At 40.2% G+C, this 13,215-nt stretch overlaps 1 protein-coding gene across 3 annotated transcripts; it reads right to left on the bottom strand.

Moving 5' to 3' along the window:
* Positions 1 to 919: 919 nt before the first annotated feature.
* Positions 920 to 11,425, bottom strand: ELOC (elongin C). Of its 3 annotated transcripts, none has more exons than XM_080938798.1 (4): positions 11,407 to 11,425; positions 4,030 to 4,082; positions 1,745 to 1,888; positions 920 to 1,154 (listed from the first exon to the last, which is right to left on the bottom strand). In XM_080938798.1, the coding sequence occupies exons 2-4, from the start codon at positions 4,031 to 4,033 to the stop codon at positions 964 to 966; spliced, it is 339 nt and encodes a 112-aa protein (XP_080794924.1). In that variant the 5' UTR covers positions 4,034 to 4,082; positions 11,407 to 11,425; the 3' UTR covers positions 920 to 963. The 3 variants fall into 3 exon arrangements, with proteins under 3 accessions (XP_080794924.1, XP_080794923.1, XP_080794922.1); XM_080938797.1 differs by lacking the exon at positions 11,407 to 11,425 and adding an exon at positions 11,327 to 11,387; XM_080938796.1 differs by lacking the exon at positions 11,407 to 11,425 and adding an exon at positions 11,240 to 11,309.
* Between the last annotated feature and the right edge of the window lie 1,790 nt (positions 11,426 to 13,215).

The following is a 13,215-nucleotide window of genomic DNA, read 5'->3' as shown; positions in this document are numbered from 1 at the left end:
CTCATAGATATGACTTCAGAAGACGCACAACTTTTAGGATGGTTGGCTAGAAGATATGCTAGGAGGGTGGGGATCCGGTGGTACATCTAAGCACCACAGGGCTCGTACCACAGCCCTCCATTACTGTTTTTTTAGCATTCCAATAATGCAGGAAGACTAGAAGAGCTCAGCACTCTGCTTAGATCAAGCTCATTAAGTGTGATATGACACACCAACATCATAAAAGCTTTACCCCAAGAGACCATGAAGAATGGAAACTTGAGACACACTGAATGTCATGCTTCAGAATGTTCACACAGTGCACATAACTCTTAAGTCATTTACTTGACTAGAGGGCTACAGTTCAGTTACTATGATAAAAGATATACCTGGTTAGCTTCCAAATTTGCTTTTAAATAAAGTACTTGAATTGTGGCAATAAACAAAACACAAGATGCACTTAAACAATACTGCAGTTTATCAAAAAACACATAAGAAATTTCAACTTATTCTTGAGTTACAAAAATCAAGGTTTGGCTAAGTTATAAACATGTTTTTCATGTAATTATTTGTATAACTCTAGTAATGCTCAGTGGCTTTAAATCAGAACTGGTTCTTAAAAAGAACACTAAAAACACAAACATACTTAGCCCCTGTATTTACCTGTAGAATACTCATTTATGCGTGTATGTCACAGGATTTGCTGTATCAGTTACAACTTTAAAGGTCACATCCAAAGGAGAAAGCAAACCACCTATAAACTGGCATTATCTGTTTATTTTTTGGCTTATGAAACTTCCTTAATTTGTTGATATAGCAAACAAATCTCAACTCTGCTATGCAAATGACAGAAGGAATCTGCTCAGCAATTAGCTTTAGAGTTCAATTTCATACAGGCAACATGCTATATGTGAAAAAATTACTAACTGAACTACAGGTATTAAATACTGAAAAAAATTAACAGTTTATTATAATTTATTTTATTTAACAATCTAGGAAGTTCGCGGCCATCAGCAGTTCCAGTGCAATTTCAGGTGCAATTGGGAATTCTGGAATTTCAGTGGAGCTGTTAGTATAGCGGACCTTGTAGGTAAAATACATGCACACTTTTGATAGCACATGTGAAGGGATCTCTCTAAAATTGACCTCATTGGTTTCATTCTCCGCAAACTGACCTGCAAAACAGAAGAGTTATGTATATTAGGGCTACACAGTGGCTTTTCTTGGTCAAGGGCAACATAAATCCAACTCCCTTGGAATGTGATTGTACTTGAAGGTTGTGTCTTTCATTTAAATGATGTTAACAGTTTCTAGGACAACAGGACGGCACAACTGGCAACCTCATCAGAAGAGACTGGACACAGCGGGGAGAAGCGAGTGTGAAGGCAGACCTTATTCAAAGGCCCAGACAGAGACTAACCAGAGCCAAAGCTCTAAAGTTTTCACTTCAGAGATGCAGCTCTCTACTCTAAGCTATGCGGCACACACATGATGGCACTTTGTGAGGCAGAAAACTAACAAGACTGATTAGCAGTAAACATGGATTCTGGAGGGCCTAACTCAGGCCCATAGACCTGTGGCTAGCTTATGTCTCCAGTCCTTGTTTTCTTTTTAGAGAATGTCTCATTATGTTGCCCAGGCTGGCCTAAAACTCCTAGGCTAGAAACGTACTTCTAAAGCTCAGCCTCTCAAGCAGCTGAGACTAGACACATGTACATTCTCTTTTATGTGCCATGCAAATCTAACTTGAAATATATTTACCTACCTGGACCACTCAACATGGCCTTTATTGTTCCTGATGTTAATGCATGTTCTCTTTTTACAATAAATTCATGACCATCAGAAGATATTAATTTCACATACATGGCATCAGGGCCTTCACAGCCACCATAGGTTTTCTCTTCTCCATCTGAGATAAAACAGTAAAATGAATTTAATCATGGGTCCATGCTTAGCAGCAGAGCATGTTCTTAGCACATGAGTCTGCCTGCTCAACATAGGGAAAAAATATCACATAAGGACACGTGTGTAGATGCTTCTCTACTGTCGCCACTGTGCTGGCTTCAACTACAGTCTGCTGCTGGGGATAATAAATAATAATACAAACTTTTATACACCAAGGTTTTTTCTCACATCTTTTATAATTACTTTTACCATTATCATTATATGAAAGCATTTAAAAATCTTCTGAAATTTTAGAAAGCCCTATAATGTAGAAGGATAAAGATGATTGGTCTGTTTATCTACACTCAGAAATCCCTACACAAAGCTTATGATTAAAATCACCATTTCATTCATCTGAAATCTAAACCCATGTAAACAAGACAATATTCATTCTTTAAGTAGCTAGCTCTCAAATTTAAGACAGAACTCCTTTTCTCACTCCTGAAAAGAACACTTAAGGCACAAGTTAATATGACAAATAATACTTGCTTACACTTAGATTTAAAAGAGCTCTGGCTGCTTTTCCAGAGGTCATGAGTTGAATTCCGAGCAAAGCACAAGGGCTTACTACCACCTGTAATGTGATCTGATATCCTTTTCTGGCATGCAGATAGAACACTCATTTCATAAATAAATAAATCTTCAAAAAGTAAACCTGTTCAAGAACAATATCAAAACATCTGGGAAATGTGAAAAGAGTAAATATTCAGGGGGTGCAAGCTGTATCTATCCAGTGAAGTGGTATCAAACAGCAAAATGTTGGGACAAATCCCCCCCAAATGATTTGTGTATCATCATGTAAAAGCTGATCCAGTGCTACATACAGAGCATGTGGAGGTCTGAGGACAATCATAAAATGAAAGGCAAGGCCAACAGCTGAGACAAGTTATTTCTGTTGTCTGTCACTACACACCTCATGGAGCTAGTCTGTATGCTTCTGTCTCAGCACTGGGGTAACAATGCACACTACTGAGTCTGGCTTTACAGAAGCCTGGGGTCCTGGTGCTTTCAAACCATGCCCTTTACCCACTGAGCTATCTCTCCAGGTCCCTGAAAAGGCTTTGACACTATACAAACTCTTGCAATTATTAAAATAAAAGCATGGAGGTTCATAAAGATGTAAACAATTTCTAAACTATCCAAGCTTATAGTAATAGTTCTTACTAGACTAGAAAAAGAAGAGGGGTGCTCTTTGAGCTGCACAGGGAGTAACAAAGTTAAACCACTAAAGCAGCAGTCAATGATATATATATGTGGAGAGTGTCACACCAAAAATGAAATAAAATCCAGGAATACAGAATAACATACAAGAAAAAAACTAAGATTGGTGGTTCCTGATGCTCGATGAATCAGAAGAGTACATCCATACATTTGCCTCACTGATGTTTCTCTTTAATGTATGGCATTTAACTTAGTTTACCTAATGACTACAGCTGTACACCTATGATTTCATTTTAGAAATGTAATTGTCTTTTAAAGAAAATCACCCAGTTGGTGGCACATGCCTTTAGTCCCAGCACTCAGGAGGCAGAGGTTGGTAGATCTCAGAGTTTGGGGCCAGCCTGGTCTACAGAATGGGTTCTAGGACAGCCAGGGCCACACAGACAAACCCTGTTTAAAAAAAAAAAAAAAAGGGAGGGAGTGGGGGAAAGAAGGAATAATACCAACAACAACTCTTTCTCCTTCAGTCCTAGGGAATCAGACTTAAAAATACAACCCTTTCTCTCATGTTTTTGTAGGTGTTTATCTGGTCACAGAGACATGGAAAAGTAACACACAACTATTCTGCATATCTGCTACTAAAAGTCGATTATTATTCTTGGCAGGGTTTCTCTGTGTAGTCCTGGGTATCCTAGAGCTCACTCTGTAGATCAGGCTGATCTCAGACAAAGATGCCTCATGAGTGTTGGGATTGAAGAAGTATACCATCACCATCTGGTGTAAAAGACAAGTTATTATTAAAGCCAACCCTTGGTGTCTATATGGATGTGTTCAAGTGCTTATCTGTGCAATAAAGTCATGTGTGTAGGTCCACAAGTACCTTTACTTGAGAGGAAAACCCAGTTCCCAGTAATTAAACACAAAAGTCACCTCTGTACAACTTACCCATTCTGTTCTTACAAAATTCTATTTGATCCCAGAGGAACTTTAGTAGTTTCCTGGGGAGGAAAAAGCATACAAAGATTAGTGTTGCATTTCCCACACATTTCTATTTACTATGTTACTGATGTTAATTATTTCAGGACTCTCCCTCCTCTCAGAACTTTAGTTGGGGCATCAGAATTCCAGAAAGATTACTGAAAAGTAATGATTATAAACTGGTTGTCAAGGGTAGTGGTGCAGCTCAGGAGCAATGTGACTGTGCAAAGCTTTAGGTGTCGAATAGACCACTGGGATGGTATAGGATTCCATGGTATCAGCCTTTAAACCAAACCAAACCCCAAGCTTATATGGAGATTTAGGTCTGTAGCTGAGCTTTTGCATCTGCTTGTTTAGTACAAGGTCTTGCCTTCCATCCCAGAGTTAACACACAACTTGACTGATGGTGCTAGTGTAGGCAGTTGTAAAGTGACAGGTCAAGAACACATGTGAAAAGGCTCTGCTCATTAAGATGCTACATAAACCACAAATAACTAAAATCCCTAAACTCAAACCCAAGAACCTAAAACCACTATTTCAAATCTTCTAGATCATTGCTTTTCATGCTGAAATCTGAAGAGAACATGGGTCCTGTTGTCATCAGAAAACTAGTGTTTTCCCCTGGTTTCTAAATGGTGGCTTTTAAATTCTTTTATTCATGTCATATCTGATAGATAGTTGTTCAAGCAGCTAAGAGCGAGCCTCTAGCTACTTTAAGCTTGCTAGAGTACAGAAGGTGGAGGGCTTACCATAAGCACTGACAACAGAATGAACTTTGGATAGAATCAGGTACAAGACTGACTTAAATCTTATTATAATCATTTCGATGTTTAATACACTGAAGTCATGTTAGCTTCTAAAGATTATTACATGTGCCTTCCTTCATGTCAATAAGCTGGACAGGCAATCCTTCAATAGTGTGGGAATTGAAAAAAAAAAAAAAAAAACAACAAACTCCATCCTCCCCATACACCAAGCAAATGCTTATCTGGTGAACGATTATGCAATATAGCCAATGACATGCAAAGAAGGTACGGCTTGGTTGCTCTCTCATTACAAAAATATGCACGTGTGTATTTTATTCTATCCACTCTGTACAGAAGGTACTAAAGTTCTGAATAATGAAGGGTTAGGGAGAATGGGAGCAGGGTGGGGGAAGGGAATAACATTTCAAATGTAAATACAGAGTATCTAATAAAAAAATGGAAAAAAAATAAAGGGTTAAATATTAAAAACCTTGGGGTGGGTGCTGGAGAGAGGACCCAGGTTCGATTCATAGCAACCACATGAGGGCTCACACCTGTAATTCCAATTACATGGGTTCCAAACCCTCTTCTGACCTCAACAAAACATGTACACATAATGTAATTAAAAATTTTAAATTAAATTAAAAAACTTATAATTATGTAAGAAATGTTTCTAAAATTTTATAATTTTTACATATGCAGATATTTTGTTTACATACATGTCTATGTACCATTCATAGTGTCTTTAGAGACCAGAAGAGAGTATTGGATCCTCCAGAACTGAAGTTACAGATGGTTGTGAGCTGCCTTGTGGATGCTTGGGATTGAACCAAGGTTCTTTAGAACAGTGGCCAGTGCTCTGAAGCACTGAGCCATCTCTCCAGCCCTGAATTTACAATCCCCCTCCCCTTTTCCCCCTTAAGACAGGCTTTCTCCATGCAAGAGTTCTGGTTGTCTTGTTGGACTTGCTTTGTAGATATGACTTTGACCTCAAAGAGATTCAACTGCCCTTGCCTCCAGAATGTTGGGATTACCACATCCAGCTTTAACCTGTTCTTAAAAAAAGTTTTGTTTTAAACTAGCTCCACGTGAATTAACTTTGTTTTTAATTAGGTTGATGACAAATCCTTGAATGGTTCTCTAAAAATTTAAAAACTGTATTTTGTGTCTCTTTGTAATAAAAGACAGCTAAATATTCCACCAAACCCATCATTTTGTGTTTATATTTTTTCATTTTAAAAATGAAAAAAAAAAATTAGAAAGAAAGCCTTGAAGTACAAAAGCTTCAAGTATCAACTTTTCTATCTAGATAATCTCCATAGTAAAAACACCTAGGTTGTTTATAAACTAGCTGTAGCTAAGCAACCATGCAAAGACTCAGAGGCCTTTGGGAAGCAACGACTTCTCTACAGACTTAATGTAGTAAATCAGGGCCAGCATGTAAGTAACATTAAGTTTTAAAGGAGTAGGAGTCCTACCACATTATTTAAAACTCAAATATCCAAAAACTCACATTTGGAGGCAAATCTCAGTTTGAATAGACACAAACCCCACATAACTAGACTTCCATCTTCAGGAAGTACGGAGACTATGGCACTAATACATCTTCTTGGCAATGCTCTACTTACAATCTTATAGTTTCAGTCAAAGCTGGCGTGGCGGTATATACCTGTAATCCCCCTCAGGATATTAAAGCAGAGTTTGAGGCCAACCCAGTCTCAGTAGACCAAAACCAAACCAGAATCAACAAGAACACCTGACAGACTGTCAAACTGAAATTCTTTGGATAAGTAGATGTTACCCCCAAAGAAGTAAATTAGCTGTTCCAAGAAAGTAAATGAGTAGCTACAAACCTTCAACAGAAAATGTTATGTGTAAAAAAGACAGTGTCTGACCTGGGTGATTGAGTGATGGAATTACTTTACTAAGTTAGTTGAAAGAAGAGAGATCCAAGGAACGATCAATTCCAAATCAGCCTGGGAGGTCCTCAAGAGTTTACAACTGAGTGTAGTTAAAAACCAGTTTAGAAATACATTGGCCTCACAAACACTACTCTAAGGAGAACTATGCCACACGCTGTCCTACATACAGGAGCCAGAACACAACAAAGTTTCTAACCTCATGGGAAAAAAATGGCAGGGACAAGCCCAACTTCATGGACCATTAATGAAATCCTAGCTTGGGCTGGAGAGATGGCTCTGCAATTAAGAGCACTAACTGACTGCTCCTTCTTCCAGAGGTCCTGAGTTCAATTCCCCAGCAACCACATGGTGGCTCACAACCATCTGTAATGGGATCCAATGCACTCGTGTGTCTGAAGACAGTTACAGTATAGTCAAATAAAATAAATCTTTAAAAAACAAAACCAAAATCCTAGCTCTTGAGATAGAAGCAAAATTACCAACAGTTCAAGGTCTGCCAAGAGTACACAGTAGGTTATCAGGCCTACTACACCCCCATCAAAAGGGTTCTGTGGGTGTGTCTATCAGCAAACAAAACTTGAATGATGGAGGAAGTTCTATGGGGGAAAAGAAGCAGAGCAAGGTAGGCAGGGAATGAAGACAGGGGAAAGAGATTATGTTTCAAGGTCGTGAAGAGAAGCCTCACTAACACTAACAAAGCCTGAAGGGAGTGAGGCATGGATATGTGGCCGAAGAACCCTTTCAGGAGGGAGAACAGGTCCAGAAAATAAGGGGGAGGGAGTGGCCAGAGATTAGGCAATTGTGTCTTATCAAACACAAAGATGACTGAGTGAAGGAGACAGGAGCAGTGACTGCTCTTCCCCAGAACCTGAATTGATTGATTTTTAGCACCAACATAGCAGCTTGAAATTGTTAGTAACTATACAAAAAATAGATTTAAAAAAAAAAGGTATCCTGGTAGAGCTGAAGAGGCGGCTTAGCACATACTACATTTACAGGACCGGAGTCTGGTTCTCAGTACACCCAGCTGGTTCACAGCTATGTGTAACTCCACGCCAGAGGATGGGGTGCCCTCTGACCTCTGTGGGCACCTGCACTCATACAGACACACACCAACTTAAATCTCTTAAATCTTAAAGAATTTTGAAGAATGAATTGATATACAAACACTCAGAATGACATCTGACGTGTAGCCTTGGCTGTTCTAGAACTCACACTGTAGACTAGGCTGGCCTCAAACTCAGTTCAACTACTCAAAAGTTGTAAAATCTGGGCTTGAAATTTAGCTCAGTAGTATGTACTTACTTAGCATGCCCAAAGCCCTACGTTAAATTCTTGGCAGCAAAGAAAAATAATAACCAATAATTCTCAGTTCAAGTGTTTTTTTTTTTAATTAAAATGTATAGTATTTTTCCTGAATTATTCATGTGTACCATGTGTGTTCAAGAGCCTACAGAAGCCAGAAGAGGGGGTCAGATCCCCTAGAATAGTTCCAAGCCCCTACATGTCAGTTCACAACTGCCCTAACACCCATTCCAGGGGATCTGACACTCTCTTCTAGTTCTTGTGGACGATAAGCAAGCACTTATCAGCAGGCAAAACACTCATACACATCAAATAAAAACAAACATCTATTAACTTAAAGGTCCTAGATAGAGCCCAGCAAGTTCCAAAGCCTGTCTGTCTATTCTATCACCAACCTTCAAGAGGCCCCTCCCCCTTCTGAGCTAGGTCTTGGTTGTCCTTGCACTATGTAGATCAAACAGCCTTAAACTCAAGAGATCCCATCTCTGTTGGGATGAAAAATGTGAACAGCTTTGAAGAGGCTCATAAACAAGGCACAGTTCTAAAATCCTAACACATGGACCGCAGAGAGAGGAGAACCAGTTTAAAGGCCTGCCTGGTATAAGGTGAGACTCTGCACCAAACATAAAAATCAAAGCAGTACATTAAATTTTACCTACTTACTTTGATCACACAATTTAACAGCACCCATTTGATATCCTCTAATTTAACTATGTAAGCATTACTCCAAAGATACAATTCCTAGTTTTTCTTCCTAGCTCTATTCCTACTATTTCCAGTCAGAAACATCCAATTTGTTTTCTTACACCAGGCTGGCCTCAAATTTGGAGGCTCACCTCTGTGATTAAGGTGTGTATGCTTTGCAGATTCCAACTGTCTTAATATCAAGCTTTGTCTCACAGAGAACTCCTGATAAACCTGTTGTCAGAAACCAACTACTGTTCACCAGGTGATTAGCAAAGGCAAGAAAGTTTTTTTCCTGTTCTAGGAAAGACAAGAGCTATGTGGCTTCAAATTATATTTCAGATCAGATGACTTTCAACTCTGTTTAAGTTAACTTTTTTTTTTAAACTAATACACCTGAGCATGGTGGTATACGCCTTAAACTCCAGCACTCAGAGGGCAGAGGTAGTTGAATCTGAGTTCTGGGCCAGCCTGGTCTATAAATTGAGTGCCAGGTCAGCTAGGGCTAAAACCTTATCTGGCGCAATAAATTCCAAACATTTGTCTCTTTGGAATTTCTTGAATAGGTCAAGTTCACTCACACTTCAAGGTCCTGGCATTTGCAGTGACTGCTTCTTTTAACCCATTATGTTTGTATCTCAAACATCAAATCCCAAGGGCGTTTCCCAGACCAAGATCTTATCTTACACTGACTCCTGACTTTGCTGTATCCCCTCCCCCCATTATTATTTTTTAATTGAGAGGGTCAAACAGGGATTCACTATGTAGCCCAGGCTGACTTGGAACTCTTGGCGCCTCCTGAATAAAAGGTTTACAGGTGTCTGACATCATGCCTATCTATACACACTTATGACCTAAAACCGTGGGTGTATATATGTGTATGTAAATCTTCCAGTATTGAATGTCTTTGTCTTACTTAATGAACTATCAAAGCATTTAGAGTCTATTAACATACTAAAGCATAGATTCACAGACTTTTCTGCTTACACTCCAATCTGAAATGCACTACCCCCAATCTTTCCTGAAGGATGAATATCCCCACAATTTGTTAAGAACTTAATATACTGACATAAGCTTAACACTTCGGCGCCATTGCCTATTAATTAACACTGTAGCATTACCATCAAGTAATGAAGCAGATTCTCTCCATAGGAAATAGAGATATAATCTGGATGTGGGGTGCACACTTTTAACCCCAGTTGCTTGGGAGGCAGAGGCAGAAGGCCATGCAAGTCTACTTCAGGCTAGCAAGGGTAACATACATGTCTCAAAAAAAATGGATATGTTTATTTTTTAAAATACCATTATGAAGTAATAAACCTTTTTTTTTTTTTTTTTTTTTTTTTGGTGTGGTGTTGAAGAACCAGCCCAGGGCCTCTGCACACTAGGCAAATATGCATCATCGTTACAGGCTCAGTCTGGCAGTTATTAAAGAAATATCATATTAAAGATGAAAAGTCATTTATAAAAATTGGATGGGGGGTGTGAAGGTACACAGTCCTGGTACTGAAGAGTGCGACTGAGTGCAGTCGAGGTCCAAGGTTAATTCTAGCACGTGGAAGAGAGCAGGCATAGTGGTCCACACCTTTAAAGCCAACCCTCTGAGTCCAGACATGTTTACACAGCGCCACTTCCATGCCATCCAGTACTCAAAACATAGGTAAATAGAAATATAGAAATCCCAAACGACTACAAATTTTCTCATTACTGGGAAGACTAAATCCACCTGCGAACTTCAACGGCTCAAAAACACATTAAAATGTAAGCGAGACCAGGTATTTACCATCTTAGATCACTTAACAGAAAATAAAATTCAACTCGGGCACCAAATAGCAGATCTGGTAGCTTGAATCTGGTAATTGAACAGTAGAACTATTTCATTTACTTTCTACACTATAAAGTGCAGAGTAGGAATGCTTGCACTAAATGACAGACACAACGACAACCTTCATGCTCACAAAACTAAAGAGATTCCAGTTCCTTAAGGGAAACTTAGTGGGCAGTGTACCTGGCACTAGATTCCTTCTTTCAAGCGAAAGTGAGAGGCAGATAGATGCACAAATGCCAATGTACCCAGCCAGGCAGAGATTACCCAAGTTGTCCAGAACGTAAACTTTTTTTCCGCGGTCTTATGTTTAAAGGGGCGAGGGCTCTCTCCTGGGACTAGCGACAGATTTCAACAGTAAAACAAATATAAGCGCACATGAGGCAGGCGACCGGGCTGCCATGCTCCTAACTCCACCCTCTCCGCGCTCTGCACGGAGATGGTCCAGCTCGCCCGCACTTCCAGTCCTGCCTCCCCTTTCCAAACCCACCGAGCTGAGCTAGTTAAGGTCCCGCCAAACTCCTCTCCCATCCCCCAAGCCAGGAGCCCGGAGGCCGGAGAGGCTCTGAGCTTCCGTTCCTTCCCCGCCCAGAGGGGAAGGAGTGAGCAGAGGGATAACTAAAGCGCCCAGTCCCAGCCGCACTAACTCTCTCAGCAAAACCAGAGCCCGGTTCCCACCACAGCCCGACACTCACTAGCCAGTCCCGCAGCCGCCGCAGCCGTAACCCCACGTACCGCCACAGCCCCTATTCAGGGCCGCCCCCCCACCCCCAGCTGCCTACCCCCGTGGGTTCCGGGGCACAGGAAGGAATTACTTCCGTCGCGTCACAGCCGCTTTCTGCAACGCGCGGGAGATTGGTACCTGGTGAGGCCGAGACGTTGTCCGCTAACAACTTGAGTCCGAAGGAAGTGCGTTGTGTTCAGTAAAACAGGCCAATTTAAGAGATATCGCTACCAAATCCCAACCAATGAGAAGCTAGGACTCCTGGATTCCCAGCATTCAGCGCCTTCCGGATCCAGTTTCTGTCGTGAAAAAAATGAACCGGCGAGGCCGCAGTGCATTCTGGAATGTGTAGTTTCTTACAAAGTTACGGCTAGTGTTGGTCCGACGTGACACTGCATCTTGGGACTTGTGGTTTTCCGGGTACTGTTGAAATTTTTGGTGCCCTTAAAGCTTGTCTCCGCCTCTTTGCTTAAAGTAATACACATCAAAGAGCATCTTAACACGCTCGCAAAGTGTTTGCCTCATTTCCTTTCTTCCCGTATAGGTTCAGTGTTTACTGAAAATATGCCACGCCCACCCGTCCAGATCTCTCAGCCTATCACCATTACTTAAGTAGGGGCCCATTATTTCTGTTCACCTCCCCAGTTCCATAACCCGCTCAACCAAACCTTTTCTTTGGCTTTCCCATGGTTATCCTAGGTACCTTTCCTAGAAAGCTGAAAAACAGCTCAGTTAGGTTTCCTCTCTGCAGTATTCATGGAGTGGGCTTGAAAACAGATTGAAGATACTTAGTTACTCAATTTCTGGAGCTAAGGATGGCCTCTCAAAAGGGTTTTGTTCTTCAAGTTTTCAGACAGGGTATTTTAGTGTTACCCTGGAACTATGTGGCCCAGACTAGCTATGTATTTGAGGACAATCCTATCTCCTTCCTCAGCCAAAAAATGAGAGGAAAATGAAGTTTATGTCATCCTCTCTCCTTATTTAAAGGAAAAAATAAGCATGGAGAGGATATTTAATAAACAGGTTTTTATTATTATTTAGCAGTATATCAACAATGCTTAAATTCTAATTAAGTACACCTAAGAGAAGTGGGTTCCTCTGGTCTGTATCATCTCCTACCTGCTACAGTAGTGGTTGGTTCTCAGCTTTTCTAATGCTGTAACCCTTTAATACAGTTTCTCAATTTGTGGGACCCCAAACTATAAAATTATTCTTGTTGCCACTTCATAAATGTAATTTTGCTACTGTTATGAACTGTAATGTAAATATCGGTGCTTTCTGTTAGTTTTAGCCCCTGTGAAAGTGTTGTTTGACCCTAGAAGGGGTCATGGCCCACAGGTGAGAACTGCTTAACTAGATGATCATTTTTCCTGATGCAGCTGACTGTGAAGTTGATCTGAAGATGATTCAGAGGACAAATTTAGCAACTTCAACTTTGGAAACTTATGTAGTATTTTGTAAAGCAGCGTATCTTCATTATATTATAACACCAGTATTTTAAAAAAATAATTTATTTTTAATTTTTAATAAATACTTGCTACATAGTCATATCCCCAGTGATAAATCAACTGCTCTGAATTAACAAGAAATTAGGTTTATAAATTTTTATAAGAAAAAAATGTATCCATTAGGCAGCACTTAAGAATAAAGCTGTTCTGTGGACACCACTCACAGATTCCTGTACCTTAAGTTATATCTGAGTCTGCTTAACTATAATTAGATTGGGGGGAGGGTAAAGTGAATTCCAGCTGCTGCAGGCTTAGTTTGGTTTTAACAGGCTGTCAGCCAAACTGGCTATTAGCATGCCAAGGATGTGGATATCCTGATTAGGTGTGCCAGTAGTGGGTTTGCATGTGCACTAACCCTAAAGGCTCATTTGCTTGGTGCCCAGTTGACTGGGAAATAATTCAGGCATTATAGTTAACATTGGGTAAAATGAATTACCCT

Source organism: Micromys minutus, assembly GCF_963924665.1.
Source record: "Micromys minutus genome assembly, chromosome: 26".
NCBI lineage: Eukaryota > Metazoa > Chordata > Mammalia > Rodentia > Muridae > Micromys > Micromys minutus.
Note: the sequence above shows the minus strand (reverse complement) of the source record. Positions and strands in the feature narration are given on the sequence as shown.